Source organism: Macrosteles quadrilineatus, unplaced genomic scaffold (assembly GCF_028750875.1).
Source record: "Macrosteles quadrilineatus isolate MER2022 unplaced genomic scaffold, UCM_ALF_1.0 Scaffold_8__2_contigs__length_117827958, whole genome shotgun sequence".
NCBI classification, from domain to species: Eukaryota; Metazoa; Arthropoda; class Insecta; order Hemiptera; family Cicadellidae; genus Macrosteles; species Macrosteles quadrilineatus.
In genome coordinates, this window is record NW_026542601.1 from 5,495,358 (window position 1) to 5,512,246 (window position 16,889).

At 35.6% G+C, this 16,889-nt stretch overlaps 1 protein-coding gene across 3 annotated transcripts in view; it reads right to left on the minus strand.

Annotated features, from left to right (window-relative positions):
* The window catches only part of LOC128999326 (nuclear factor of activated T-cells 5-like), a 71,611-nt gene that overhangs the window by 39,195 nt on the left and 15,527 nt on the right, over window positions 1-16,889 (minus strand). For all 3 annotated transcript variants that reach the window (XM_054425757.1, XM_054425758.1, XM_054425759.1), the window contains exon 2: window positions 2,530-2,631. In XM_054425757.1, coding sequence (XP_054281732.1) covers window positions 2,530-2,631 — 102 coding nt within the window. The remainder of the gene's footprint in view (window positions 1-2,529; window positions 2,632-16,889) is intronic.

Consider the following 16,889-nt stretch of genomic DNA (forward strand, 5'->3'; position numbering starts at 1 on the left):
TGGACCGGAAATGGTTTTCGGCCCTAGGTACGAGATATACTATTGTAGAACTTCTTTACCACCAAACTTTTTATATCATACTGTAAAAAGCATAGTTTAAAAGTATGAATGAAATGGAAATAGGTATAGTTACAAAGTAAAATAAATCAAAAAGAGTGGTTAGCTGTTTCCAGCTGTTTACCTAACAATCAATGTCGCCAGGTTGATCCTAAAAAAGTTAGAAGCTATTTAAAATACTGTAGATGCAAACTGGATCAGCTGTCAACTGTACATTGTGGTTTTTTTGGTTTTTTTCATAGATGGTTTAAAAAGATTGAAAGTATTATTGGATGTAAATTTATATCCATCAAAACTGTGTGTGTAACCCAAACAGAAGAATTATGACTTATGGATCAAGCTTGTTGGTTTTATTTCCTATCTTCCAACAAGACAATGTTTTGTATTTGTTTGAATAGACTTTGGTCTGAAAACAACCTATCATCCAAACAAATAAATTTCCTTTTATTTGTAGCATTTATCTTAACACTGCTTCCCTTTTGTTTGCATGGTTTAATATTACAAATAGGCCAAAAGGTCACTTTAATGTTAATTAGTGAGAAATCGTGAAGCTACATGGAGTAAGCTTGTGGTGTTAAATGAATACCTTGACTGCTATTCTACACTTTGTTTTTGTACCATTTCCTAAGTAGTAAAGCACTGAAAAGAGACCAAGGACAAAGTCCTGGGTAAACATACAAGGAAGGTTCAATGAGCTGAGTGAAATGTTTGACAGCTGGACATCAATGCATGCTTAACTGACTCATAGACTACTGTACTGTTAATCCCATCATAAATTCAAGTTACAAAATACTGAACTATCAACGAATAACAGTGCAATTAAAGTCAATTAGTCAAAAGGTCATTAGGATTCCCAGTAAATTAGACAAGTTATCATCAAATTAGTAATTACAAATCCATACCAGATAGGTTTCTCAAAAAGCTATATCGTATGAGTAAATCGCTAATACAGTAGGTGTAATTCTATCATCAGAGGAATATAATTTTACGCTGTAGACACCTAAAATTTTAATAGTGGTAAGAGCGCGGGACTTCGGTTCCAGAGGTCCCGGGTTAAAATCCCACCAAATCACCAATGGATTTTATCTAAGTGATAATGCCGCAACCCCTTGGTCTAGTCTGAAGTACTGTAATGTGAAAAACAATCCTGAGCTCGTGCCTAGCGTAAAAAAATACTAATAATATTTTTGAAATAAATAATTTCTGCCCTCTATCACATAGTAAAAGTTTGTTTGAGTTACACTCTTTTACTATTTATAAATAGGTGGGCTACTTTATAGTTGAAATAATTGAACTTAAGTAAGATTTTTTGTGATTTTCAAACTATGGCGATAGTGAAGTTTATCTTATTCCAAAAATTATTCAAAACCGTAAAATGTTGCCTGAATTTTATTGTAGTTAAGTGTATGTATTCAATCCATGGATAGTCAACCTTTGTGTAACTTTAGCCTTTCGCCAACTTTATATTGCACCTTTGTCATTCAACCACTGCAAGGATGTTAGAAATGGTAAAAATCACAAAACCACCTCTTCTACCTGCTGAGAAGGAACTGTTATTTACATTACGGATTGACCAAGACGATTTGAAGATAAATTTAAGTCGGCAGCATCTGTAGACTTTCAAAACATTGGGTTTTCCTATGAAGATGTATGAACCCATGAATAAATCTAGCATTTGTTTTCCACACGCGCCGACAGGTAATGTATTCAGAAGTCAACAGTGGCCAGTGTCAAATTATTAACTGCCTCAAGGCCCAGGAGTTAATTGCCACGGCTTCTTAATTGACAACTTCTGGATAAGAAAACTAGAAAATGTTTAAGTGATCAAATCGCCTTTTTTAATGCTTACATTGGGCATATTATAAGTTTGAGTTTAAAACAAGTAGGCAGTCAATGTTAAAGAATGTTATTTTTGGTGAAGAATATTAAAATTATGTATCGGAATTTAATCAACAAAAAAGTAGTTTTTTTAATTACCTAAGTAGGTTTGGACATTTTTTTCTTTAAACTTTCATTTTTTAATAATTTAAACTAATTTTTCCCAGATTTAAACTCAAGTAAAGAAGTTTTATGGAATGTGTGTTGCTAGTCTAGTGATTGGCGTTCCGGACTTCGGTGAGGGAGAGACGGGTTCAATTTCCGCCACATCCACAAAACATTTACTCAATTTTTCACAGCTGAAGAGGACCTGGTCCTACAACAGCCCCAGTTCGGGGGGTTTTGGCCCTCTGAACTGAAATATCACGATATTTAAGTTTTATGGAATAGTATTGTCCTTAGAATTAAAAGTGATTTATTTTACATTTAGTTAAACCTCGTAGGTTAATATTCTACTATAAAATTATCAATTTATAATAAGCAGCTACATGACAAAGCAATTGCTCCCCTGCACTATCTGGGTAGCAAGTTGATATGGAGCCCTCCTAACAATCAGTTCTAGTAGTCGTGTATTATTACTTTGTGTGAACTCACCAGCTGTCCTGTGTAAAGCTCCCGGCCTCTTGTTGGCAACTTTGACCACTCTACGATGAATCTTGCCAGGCATGAGTGCAGAGCCTAGTCTGACCATTCCACCTGCAGCAACAAGAAATATCTCAGGAACATTATATGACACAAGGTGCATTTATTGTAATGTTACTTGAGCTGATCTTGTGGCTTTGGTCTCTGAGGTCCCGTATTCAAATACCACCAGTCACCAATGTTTTGACCATATGATAATGTTGACCTACATTAATTCTATTCTGAATTAATTAAATGTAACCCTTTTATAATTTTCAAAATTGAGGGTTGTGTTTTTCAATATTTTTTATGCCCATGGTGCACGTTTATTGTAAGAAAACTGCACGTCACTGAAATAATTATTCTTATATTAAAATTTTCCAGAACTTTTAAATGTACTAAAACTTTAAACATTGTAAGATTGTAATATGTAAAATATGTAACAATGACAATCGATTTTGATTATTCACACATCAAGCTCAATCGAATAAAAGAAAAGTGTGGTCTTGATAACAAAATAGTTCTCACTCATGTTTGAGTTGACACCAAGGACTATTGATTTTAAACCCCATATTCAAGGTGTACCTAGTTGTAGAATAAAAGAATAGAAGGAATAGTAGAATAGAATAGAAGCGTAGCTGAATTGAGATTTAACGTATTGATGTAAAGTACTAATTTCTGTCAAATATGACAACTTTTTAACAAGTCCAAATTAAACAGAACAACTCATTGAAAACTGTAACATATGTTATGGCACAATAACTATCATAGTGTAAAAATTAATAGATCAGAGTTAAACAGAATTTCTGATCATTCAAATAACTGTGTAAAAAATTTTCCTACATTCTACTTCATTACCCTTAAGTGAATGTTTAATCCTCATCTCATAATAGTATGTAGTACAAGTCCACCAAATGAGGCGCTTGTTTTACCAACTATTTGGTAGAGGGAGTAAAAATATGTAAACCGTCAAGTGTTTTATGATAATACAAACTGTAACATGCCATGACAGAGTCACCGAGGCGACATAAACTGTTATGACACGGTCAACATTGGTTGGCCTCGACAAAACAAATGCTTCGCAGAGTTTATCATTCACCTACAGTAACTGATGTGAAGTATGTTTTTAATTATCAACTTAATCTCTCAGAATTTTTGCTATTTACTATATTAACTCTGGATTTTGTAAAACTATTAAGATTTGTTTGACGCCGTCGATTAGTTAATGATGTCGACACACCAGTGTGTGTAATTGACTGCAAGAATAGTAATACATAAGTAGTAAATTCAGCTGTGGTGTTGGTTTTTGCAATATTTAGTTTAGTCTTTAGCCATAATCATTGACTAGAGTTGGTCCAGTTTCAAATCCAAAAACAGGTTAGAAACATAGCCCATAGCACAAAGATTTAGAATTTTTGCACCATAAGGCTCTGATTTACTAAATACAGCCTAGAAAATATTCTATGTGCATAGGCAAATCAACCAAAATAAGGTTGTCAAACAATATTTCAGGTATAAGAAAGGCCTGGACTTCAGAGGTTCTTTTAAAAAGATATGGTCAAGACAGCATTGGAGTTAGCCAGCTTGAAGTAAATCTTGATTGCCGCTCTGTTGTAGCCTCTTTTAGGATCTCAATAGTTCTATCCAAACCAATAAACCGGGCTGCCTTGTAAATGTATAGATACCATAACTGAATACTCGTAGTTTTATTGCTCGTCTACGAATCATAATGTTGTCGGTTTGATTTTTAGACAAGTCAGTAGCTTTATGATGGTTCAAAAATGTCCAGTACTAGAAACACCTTTACACATTTTTTAATTATATTACTAGAAACACCTAGGTTTTTCTAGTACTGGACATTTTTGAACCATCATAAAGCTACTGACTTGTCTAAAATCAAACCGACAACATTATGATTCGTAGACGAGCAATAAAACTACGAGTATCCAGTTATGGTATCTATATATTTACAAGGCAGCCCAGTTTATTGGTTTGGATAGAACTTTAGTATTTAATCTTTAGTCTTTAGTTGGACTAGACACCTAGGCCTATCTCAAGACTACACAATGTAGTATTCACTTTTGTGGGTGTGCTGTGTGTTACCTACTGTCTCATTGGACCGATTTAACCATCATGGCTATTTGAGTGGTCTAATTTAGGTAATGTTTACATTATTCATGTTGCAAAAAGGATAGTTCTCATAAAAAAGTAAATCTTAATATTCAATCTAGATTTTAAATTCAGATAAACATATAACCTATTTTGTTTATCTGTTTATTAAATTAAAATTGATGCTGACAAATTAAATTAAATTTAGCCGACTGATGGCTTGTGGCCCTGACGATATTGTGTGGGCGAGAGATCTGCTACACAACAAACAGTGGCATCAAGGTATAAATAACAATGACAGCTCAATCAATATCCCATGTCACCAGTCCACCGTCAGAGTGCACTAGGAAAAGAACAGCACACACATATAAAACTGTTGGTTAACTGTCTTTAAATTATTGTTATAAAAATTGTTCAAATTGCATACAGTAGGCAGTTTGTAATTTGTGTGGACAATTGCATTGAGATAACTCTTTAATCAGAATTATTTAGTCAAACTAGTGATATTTTTGAACAAGTTCTGTCTCAAGAACTGTCAGAAACTTTAGGAATAAAGACTACAAGTTTCATCATAGGACTATTAAATAATAATCTCGAGAAGGCTTAACTTATCTTAGCTGTCTGATCATTTTGCTTCTGACTCTCAATAATTGTAATAAGTATATTATCTGAGAAATGTAGGTTGTCTCTTGTATCAGCTAATGACAGTAGTATAGGCCTAGTAGCTTAGTAGATTTCTTGGTAGCTCAATCGTCTTAAAGGATTTCCAATGACCAAAAACTTCAGAAATACCTTAGGGAATCATATTAAAGAAGATTATTTTTATTGACTGTAAGTGTTTTTTACATCCCAGTCCCACTGGCACATCCTATGATGCTAGGTTCTGGCAAGGAAAAGGTTTACAAACTCGTAGTACAGGCTAGGCCTAGTATTACCACATTTAATCAGGTATGCTCACGGTATCACATGGATAAAATCAATTCGTGATTGGCGGGATGTGAACCGGGAACCTTGGGGACTGAAGTTTTACACTCTACCGAAAGTCCAGCTAACTTCCCCCACCTGTCATTGGCTGGTCAAAATATAAGTTACTAGGTTACAATAGAATGAAGAGAAGATACACTTAAAACAAGGCCGGATGTGTTTCAGACTAAATGTAAACACAAATATAATATAGATAAAAGATAACCGGCCTATGGTAACAAACAATGCCTTAAGCATAACTCGGCTTACTGGTACAATGCTGGTAACAGCCGATTGTACTTTGTATAGAGTTGTCGAGTTGTCACAGCCGGATGTTTTGTTGATCGCCGTCATCGCGGTAGTTAATACTTTAAATGGCGACCGTACAAAGTACCATTAAGCCAAGTATGAATGGAGAAGAGTGTAGGATGAGTGGCGCGATCTTGTAGTCTTGTTAGTGACTGAGGCTGACATTCCTTAGGCACAGCTGTTAATTAATAGCCCATGCAGCTAATGGTAACTAAGGGACCTACAGTTTATAGTGGTATCCGAACCAAATTTTTTACTTGGTATATACGAATTAGTCTTATTTTCAGGATAGTACTGCGGATAGTCGTAGTACTCACTAGTGCGGACGTTAATCCACACCAGGGAGTATCGCATTCACAGTGAATGCCTATAAATATCCACAATTCGTGACCTCCTAGTTGCTGGATAATAGTAGACGCGTCCGAGGTACTGTGTGTCTAGTCTCTACTGCTACTAAAAGTAACATATTGTACTTTGTATAGAGTTGTCACAGCCGGATGTTTTGTTGGTCGCCGTCATCACGGTCATTAGTCTTGTCCTAGGTCCTGTGTATACGTTTTGCTTTGTCCTTTAGCTGCGTGTGATCATCCACGTGAGACACTTTCCTCCTTTCACATTCCGCTGTCTCGTGATCGACGAGGTTCTAGCCACGCAAATCACTGCAAATTACTACAAACCATCCTCAAACGATCAGAATATACCTAGAAAATAATTTAAACACAACCAGCTTCATCAATTACCGTCGACAGTGTCAATAGTAAGGCTTCAGTACGTATTTATATCGAAGTCCGTCTCCTGAAATGAGTGCAGGCAAACAAACCCAATTTAATACATAATTTCTTAGTCTACATTCTTTGATTTAAAAGTTTTAAAGTATAACATTTTGGTTATTTCTGCCCTTTATTTCATAATATCACCGACCCTGTAATCCATGTTACCGTTTGTCAAAACTAGGCCATCGGCGATAGTACCGACCCACTCCACACACGCTTTGTATGCGAAACACAATCCATCTTGGGAGTAAAAACAATTCAACCCTCGCCAACATCAAGATTATACTGTCTTTTTTTGTTTTAGAAGCCTACCTTCTAGCCTGTGAAATTTTGACCTACTGATCACAGTTTTGGGACGGTTACCGAACATATCAAACAACTAGCGATAAATCATAAAATAATAATTAAAATAGTTTCTGGCTAAACAATACACCACCCAAAGTGTTGGGTTGCGGCTGCCGAGAGTGTAAGTATTTTCGGCCCCAACGTCACTGGACGTCCAGCCAGTTCCGCCAGTCGTCACCCAAATGTTGGCACTCCGCCTCCCTCATCTGGCCAACGATCGGAACGGTAAACAATACGTTAAAATCATGCCAGTGCATTCACTCAACACGCCAACACGGGTATTTCACTGAGCATCGTCTATTGAACAATGAATTAAGATTTGCCATTAGAAGTCTCCCAACCCAGGAGGAAACGCACCGTTTGAAGTCTGTAAGGATGATTTGTTTAGTATCGTTTCGTGGTTGAACCCCTTCAGAAATTTCGCGTTCAGTAGAATGTACTTTCGTTATTTATTTGTAATCAAATCTAAAATGAACTATGTAAACAAGATCTCCTATTTACAAACACTAAATCCAACGCGCTTTCGCATTGAAGTCCAGTTTGAGCTTTGCTCATAGTATGAAGACAGAGCTTTGCACCAGAAAATGACATCAAAGTGCATCCATTGAGCAAGTAATTCATGGTCGACACTCTTCGCTACTACTTAATCACGAGTCCCTATTTCAACCTTTGGTAAATATATCTACCCACCTCAGTTGTTTTAATCTTGGAAAGATTCTAAGGAAAACCTATTTAAGATATTGGTGTGGTATAACAACTTTTTGACAAGTAAAACTCGACTACAACTAAATATTGACAAGTATGTTTGCCAACGCTGTCAAAGACTTGTACCACAACAGTAATAAGTAGGCCTACAGGCCTCTAAAGCAATCGTTAAATACCTTTCTAACTTAAAGTGTTGTCTGTTAAAACTCCTTAGTTATTTTAACCCTTATATTCTTTTGTTGATCTATTACATTCCACCAAAGGTCAGATGTTTTATAGAATGTAGGTTTAGTTCTTTCTTAGGAGGCCCCTTGCGGACCACCAAGTTCCTTCTGCTGGAAAAGATTCGTCCCAGCCATCAGCATGTCAACGACCTCTGCTACCTATCAGGCGTTACGTCCAATAATTAATTGATTTGATATCCGACAACATTAAATGTCCGATCTCTTCTAAAAGGGCTTTTCTGAAAGACGTTTGTTAAGTAAACCTTAAACAAGGTTAAAGATGCTAAAATTATAAGGTGTCGTTATGTAATCAACAATTCGAATTGGTTCTGATGTTTGAAATTATTGCATAATTGATATAATTCAATTGAGGCACAGAATTTAATCTAAAAACACTTTAATTGATTAACATTATGACAAAAATCATAATTGAAGGTAGGTACAAAAACAACATTTTTTCCACGCCAGCTATTCATATTATTTTGCAACAGATATTTTGCGTCAAGTACATTCTGTTTGAAACACAACTAAACTATTGTTCGGACCCAATATATATGGCAAGAAAATTTAGTAAAAATCGCATGACAGCACGAAAACAATGGGAAGAGTCAATAAGCGCAGATGATAACCCTAGTTATCAACTAATCTTTGACTCTTGTAAAGAAGTTTTACCGTGAAACAAATTTTAAAAAGGTTAACCTCAGCTACAACCAATTCGGGGCGAAAGCACAAACAAACAGATTGGTCATTTAGATAATTTACATCCGGATCACAGTTTGATGGATCTTCATTTAATATCTGGGATGCCATTGTGTATTGTATAGCAGCGTCGTTGACAACCACACCAACATACAACCACAAAACCACACAACCACACCAACACACAACCACGAGGTCCTCATTCATTTCCCAATCATAGACCGGTTCGATTCCGGTCACGGGCCCACCTTTCTAATTTGATAGTTTTGAATAAATTCACAGGTTGATGTATGCTATTAAAACCTGTCGACAAAAACAAGATCCTCTTGAGTTATAATGAAAACCACGTCGTTCACGAATCATGTTTAAGATTTACTTTGAATAAAATGTATCGTTCCTTATTCAAAATATCGCTAAATTTTCTTTCACCGTACCATTCATGCACCGTACATCTATTGAGAATCTTTCACTCTCATTATATTATCTCAAGTGACCTAACGAAATACATGTATACTGACCATTCTGAATCGTTCAAGAGAATAAAACAGCGAAGAGGGCCTTAAAATACGAGGGATTGTGTTTTCATCCCTATTATCAAGAAGGCTAAAAAGTAATTAGCTGTAATGACGACGTAATGGTGTTTACCCCAGGCACTTTCCAACTGCTGACTGGCAAAACATACCTTTCATTTTGCACGCATTATAATAGTCACCAAGATCGCACGTACACCACGCTGAATTAAAAGTACATCTGTAACCAGAGTTGTCAGTTACTGTTAGTGATGTATAGAAAAACAAGGCAATACGACTCATTCTCTTCATCTTTCTCCACAACTCTTGCCTACTATAACAGCGCCCCTCTCCGTATTACAACCTACTACTAGGTATCAGCACAGAAAACGTACTACTATAACCCAGAATGCCAACCGCATGGTAAAAAGCATTAAGCGGTTTGAGAGAGCTTTGCCTGTCAATCCGTAGGCAGCGCCACCAGCGTTGCTATGCTATTGCATGGCAACGCTGGTGGCGCTGCCTACGGATTGACAGGCAAAGCTCTCTCAAACCGCTTTAATGCTTTTTACCATGCGGTTGGCATTCTGGGTATAGTAGTACGTTTTCTGTGGTATCAGACAAACTTTCTAAAAAATCCTGTATATTTGACAGGATCGTTGCACCACGGATGGCAGGCCTGGAAACTAGGCATAAAACTAATTGACCACATATCAGTGAACAATGCTGGCTAAGGGGGCGAAGACGAACCGACCACTATAAACGTACACAAATTGTACTTGCAACCGCTAAAATGTGTTGTCATCGATTACGACGAAATGTGATTCAATTGGTTTTTAACCAACAATTACTGGTTGATTAAAAGCTAATTGAACGATCGTATAGAGTTTTTCATTTTAAATCTAGGACTGTAAAACATTTTTAACGAGATTTTATAGTCTTTTAAACTGTAAAATACACAAAGTACTAAACAATTTCGACTCATTAATTTCTTCTCAACTCAATCCAAGACTTGATACAGAGTAATAAAAACTATACAAGCTCCGACCAAACTAGACACAAATGCTGCAATCATAAATTAGACCCAGTGGTTGCTACGTATACGGCCAGCAAATTAATTACAGGAGGTAGGCCTAATTAGTCGTAGCTTAGCAACTGACTGTAGGAGAGAGGGGGGGGGGTTGTAACACACTACATTGTACAACAAAAAATTACACTGACACTACAGAACAAAATACTACGATATGACTAACAACATACAGTACTGTGTATCCAGTGCGTTATACCACTCCTATTGTGCTCGCGCTATCAACAGATGATTCTCCCTAACTCAAGTTTGAGGTTGAAACTGAGTTGGTAACTAGATTGTTTGGGCAAAAAAATGAGCCGTTTCTTGATCAAAATATTAAAAAATAACTTTTCTGCAAACACAAATAGAAGATACACCCCCATACTATAGTATATTTCATAACAAGAGTAGGAAGTGAGTCATTACATATTTTAGAACATGTTTAAAGTGCGAGATTTATCAAGCACTTTAAATATGGTCGATAATATGTATAGACCCACTTTCAATCCTGTTCTAACGTTACTTTTCGATACACTTTAATTTTTTTTTTTTATTAATTAAAACTTACATTGGATATTTCTTATTACAAATAAGGAACATTACAAAACTCATAGGTTTTTTTAGGTTAGTTGTAAATTTTAACAGTTGACTAAACATTAACAAATCTTTGTTTGTTTACATCGGCAAAACCCAAAAAGGGTAGTAAACACTACTTTCGCATAGTAAACATTCTTTTTTGTAGTAAACAATGTAGGCCTAATGATAAATTTTCGCAGCTGATAAACATATAACGAAAACGTGTCATTTCACAGTAGTGTTGAGAAATAGTATATTTTCATCACTAGGGCCTAAATTGACTTTTTTACGAGAGGTCAAGTTACTATCGAGGCGAAGCCGAGGTCCGAAAATGAGCGAGGGTTAAAAAGTCACTTTTTGCCCGTGTGATGAACTATATTTTTCGTCATATTGCATCATTAATTAACAAAAACAAAGCTAGAGAACGAAATAATTTTATGTAAAGATAACCTCTCGAAACGACTTCCAGCTTGTTTTCAATTCTGCTAATGCAAATACCAGCTGTTAGTGATTCAATTATTTCGTCTATTACGATTGTGTTGTTATACCATCGAATTGCCGAGCAATCGACAACAATAAGCTAAAACCTCACCTAATAAATCAATCGATAAACAATTTCGATCGATACGATTGCCACAATCGAAATTTACAACTGTTTACAACAGCTGATTTTTACTCCCTAGAGACTAAAAAGAATGTTAACTCCTTGAAGTAAAAATGCTACCTTAGACCCACAACGCATGCATTAAAAACTGCTGTTTTTCCTGCAGTATGACGAAAAGATAAATTACATCATGATACAGTATAACAAGATGCATTATACCACGATTTATTGTCTAACGATATAGTACGTCACGGCTAAATAAAATCATGTTATTTCAACAATTAATTTGAGTTTGAGTTTACAGTATTTTATTAAAATTTTCATATTTAACATTTAACACACATTACAAATTATTCATCACAACCTCTACAACTGTTCGATTCAATTCTAATAAGAATCCAGCACTGTTTTGAAGATTCGTCATAATACGTGTAAATATATTTTCTTAGTTTAATACTACTTAACCACTAAAAATAGTTAAAAATTAAGATCGTTATGAAAAAATCTGAGTTTATCCTTTAAATGTTGTCAAACTTGAATAGTTCAAGACGGACGAGCGTAGTTTAGACTCGTAAACAATCGACAAACTCGACATAACTTGTATTTTATTGGTTTCCCACTCGTCACTCGTCGTCCAGGTCTGGCTAATCTTTTGTAAATAACCCTAATGTGGTCTAACAACTCAAAATTGCCTAATCAAACGTGACTGATAAATAATTGCAATGACGTAGTTGTATAATGGCTTTTGGATTTCACACGAAGTTTTATCTTGTGTTTAATGTGTGTTTTTGTGTAGTGCACCAACTGAATTGAGGAAATTCATGTTTAAAGTGACTACATGCGTTATAGGTGTAGGTGTTATTTGATTAGTTTCTTACGATGTGTTTCTACTTCGAAAATGAATTAACATAATTTTTATTGATAAACTATTAAGCATTTTTACTAGATTCCACTTGTTGATTACCAATTCAATTACATAATGCGTGTTGGACGGCAGCCAAGGCTATGTAAAGTATTTGTAAACAATGGTGAACTTTCTAGGGTAAAGAACATCGTTAAATGACAATAATAAACTTTCAAAGATATTTTTTTATTTACGCCACCTTAATCTGTAGCGACATATCACGTGTTGATTGACATATTGCTATTGTAGCGTGATCAATGTCCCGTAACTGTTCTACTGATAATCCCAAAGTAGCTGCAAGGGATGAAATCACAGCCTTGCTTACCCCACATTCCGCTTGGCTAGGTTTAGGCCTACTATGAGACTAAGTTTAGAATCGTTCTATTTATAACAACATACTGTGTTGACCTAGGTTATGGACAAACAAACACAACTCAGTTCAAATAACGGTCCCATTGACAAATACCTTTCCTGAAACAATGTCAATGTAAATACCTCCAAAATACAATTATTATTGGCGGTATAAAACCCGAAATGATCTTTAAACCCCTTTAAAATGTGCACTACTAATTAATTTATCCCTACAATCATAATCTCCCTAGAAACTTCAGGAACTTAGTAAATGTCAAGTTATGGCCTTACCCCTGCAGGCGCCCATGTAAAATGGAATAAATAATACAACATAATATTTCCAATTAAATAAAAAGGTTAAAATACCTGATTTTCGCCTAGTGGTCCAAGATGTCCAACTTGATTATACGCCTCCATATCCTGTCTGTGCACTCGACGCAAAAAAGAAAATGTTAAATAACGGACGACTAGTGTATGTGTTTTTGTGTTGTGTACTTTCTACGCACCTCTTCAGGCAAAACAAGTTATTTGTTCATACTGGGATTATGGCGTTGGTGCCTAGATGCGCATTATCCAGTACACAAGGTGACAATCGGGTGTTATAACCTTTTTCTCAATTAGTTGGTCTTGAAACACCACTAAGTAAAATTTACCCTCGACAGAAACGGGAGAAACATATATTCGCAGCACACTCAGACGTAGCCGGATTCCACAAACACTTTTCAAAGTCTGCTATATTACACTGTACACCACTACCTTGACAGTAATCCCTGTTGGATATCACTTTCTACAGTACTGCATGTGTTGCACGTGAGAGGGTGAGGGTCTACAGTGCGTCACGTACTCTCTACCCCAGAGGGCTGTTTTTGTAAACATGCTAACTGTCTCTACTGATACATTGTATATTACACTGTACACCACTACCTTGACAGTTATCCCTGTTGGATATCACTTTCTACAGTACTGCATGTGTTGCACGTGAGAGGGTGAGGGTCTACAGTGCGTCACGTACTCTCTACCCCAGAGGGCTGTTTTTGTAAACATGCTAAACTGTCTCTACTGATACGTTGGTCTCCGAAGCGCCACAAACGGTATAAACAAGTTCGGAATCGTGTTCAGAACCATGGAATCCTTGTTGACGAAGCAGTTAACCTATGTTTAGCCTTCAAATGGTGTTAATCAGTTGAAATTCAGTGTTTTGATCTTCGAATGGTAAAAACTGTAAATCTCCAGGAAGCTTTTAATTTGTACTTAATGTCTGCGTTCAGAGCTTTGATTTGTCATAATAGAGATTTGATTGTTGTAATAGAGAAACTGTACTAAACTCATTTACTGTACTACTAATTTATATAGGTTTGTGTCATGTTAAAAAAGAGCAATGATTTCCCAAAACAAAATTTACATGTGGTCATAATTTTTACTGGTGGCATTTTAAAAACTGTCCAATGAGTCCAAACTTGGCCCACGAACAATCGTATAGCTCGTTTTTTGTAAGTAGGGTACATATTCTTGAGATTTCAATACAAAAAATTGACATAATTTGAAAATTGCATGCAATCCTAAATCTAACATGAGTGACAGCCACGTCCCTAACTCATTAAGTCAGTTGGGTGAAATTTTGGACAATTCGAAACAAAATTAAAAATATTACTTGTCCACATTTCTGTGTGGATTAACAACAGTATAAAACTTGAAAGTTTTTTAAAGTCACCAATCGCGTTATTAACTCTGGCCCCACATACCAAGGCCTGATTAGTACCAAGTGACAGCGGACTAGATCTCACCTAGGAATTTAAATACTAGCTCGGCCGCTATCCCAAAACCTGACTAGTTCTACTCCATGTATCAAACAGATTTCATCACAGGAGCTAGACCGGTCCAAAATGACCTTGCCGGCCCCGTTGGTCGACGAAGCTCGTGCTCGGCGGAGAAAACTATCATTGAATAAAATACTAGATAACAAGAAACTATGAAAACCTCTACTTCAAAAAGATAAAACATCAATCCAAGAAAGAATAAATGTGTTTATTTGAGTTATAAAACTATTACTTACTACCTAAAAAGGAATCACTGCCTTGTAAGTAGAGAAAACTATCATTGAATAAAATACTAGATAACAAGAAACTATGAAAACCCCTACTTCAAAAAGATAAAACATCAATCCAAGGAAGAATAAATGTGTTTATTTGAGTTATAAAACTATTACTGACTCCTCATATAACTGGCGTAACTTTGAAATTCACACAATATTGAATTTCATTTCATTTCATTTCATTTTTTTTTTTTTATTCATTTCATTGGATGGATTACAAACAGAAAGATTCATTTTTCTCGATGTGGAACATTACTTGACTTGCAATAGAAATAGTAACTTATCCTGGAACTGTGTTATTGTACAAGAAAATCCATTGTTTGCTACTTCTTGAATAGCATCGAATGTGTACGCTAACACAGGAATAGAATGAAAGACGTTAGGTACCTGTACAAAAATATATCACGAGAAATGATCATCCTCGCTACTCGCCTTATTTATATAATATCAGTTACAACTTGACGTACGATTATACGAGTCGGTTCTTACAGGATGTTTTGGAACTTGCGGATTTTCTTAACGACCATTTAAGATGTAGATTGACCTTGAAATCGACTAATGTATTGATAGCTTACGTCACGCCCAGTCAGGACTGATACTTTTGTTCCACTAGAACCCACAAACCAGTGACTTTGGATTGTATGTTTATACTATCCTTTAGTAACATTTTGAGCATTTTCAATCTGCGTTTCCCGTTGGGTTTCAAGTTGAAGTGCACTTGCATGTCGATCATGTTACTCTCAAATTTAGGATCAATTTTACTACTCTTCTACTGTTTTTTAGTCTTCCTTTGGTCATAATATGTGTAACTAACTAAGCAAGTAATGCTTACTATTGTTTTATTTTATTGAAAAGTACTGAATTACAATTTTGCTAGACATCATCAGAAACAGATAGTAAACAGCAAGACGACATTTACATACCAGTGGAAACTGGCTTTGAAATTCTCCAGCTGATCAATAGGATGATCAATGTAGGCCTTTAGGGCGTTTTTTTACGCAACCCCATTTTCTAGTGCGCCTGAGTGATATCGTATATACTTATGATTCTTTCAACGACCAAAACAGGCCTAAAAATTGAATACATAGGTCTTTACCGGTCTTAACACCAGATTAAAACCATTTCTAAAACGCTAAATTGTGAAGAAAACAAAATGATTTTGTGTTGAATTAGCAAAGGATGGTGCAGTATGACGAGAAATATAGTTCTTCACACGGGTCAAAAGTGTATTTTCGATCAACGCAGATTTTTCATAATCGGTTATTGAACTTGAGCTCGTGGTCATTGTGATTAAACATACACCATTAAAAGTTACGGACTTTAAAAGATAAATGTGTGTAAGTGGATTATTTACACCCTTATGCTACAGATTAACAAACAAAAGCAACATTGTGTCACCAAAGAATGTTTCAAATTACCAAACAAGTCGGATTACGCTGTAGCCTACACTTTGACCTTGAAATCTATGACTCATGAGATAGCTAACAAATCTCATGCAATCCTACCAACATTAGAATTGCCATACCCGTAACGTTACCTCTAGGATCCCAATCCCTACTGTGTTTAAAAATAACCTAAATGGTCAACAAAAATAGAAAACTAGACTGTTCTAATGATATTTTCTAGTTGTTATTTCCCTTTCTGGTTCAAAAATAAAAGTAACCTTGAGGTTGGAATGGTCATTACAGGTTACTTACATTACTTACAGATATTACACACTCGTACGAGTACTTAGCTATAGTTTGAACTCCAATTTAAGAGACGTAACAGTATACTATTTATAGATCTCTAAAAACATTTCTCGAACTAAATAAGATGCAATTTATTCATATTTCATGATCACTCCCGTTTGTAATGCATACTTATTTGAGAGGTAATCTTATTGATATATGTTCTTGTCTATCTCGATCAGAACTTGTCAACAAGACAACGATGGGCACATGCAGATGTCTCCAGTTAAGCTTAATCAATCAAAGGTTACCCATCAATATATCTGAGTAGCACAATTTGCTTATCTAGTATCACACAGGATCTATAATAAGAAGATCTCTGAGTGGTAGAACATTATGGCTATGGTAGATGTGTTACACTATAGCTACTG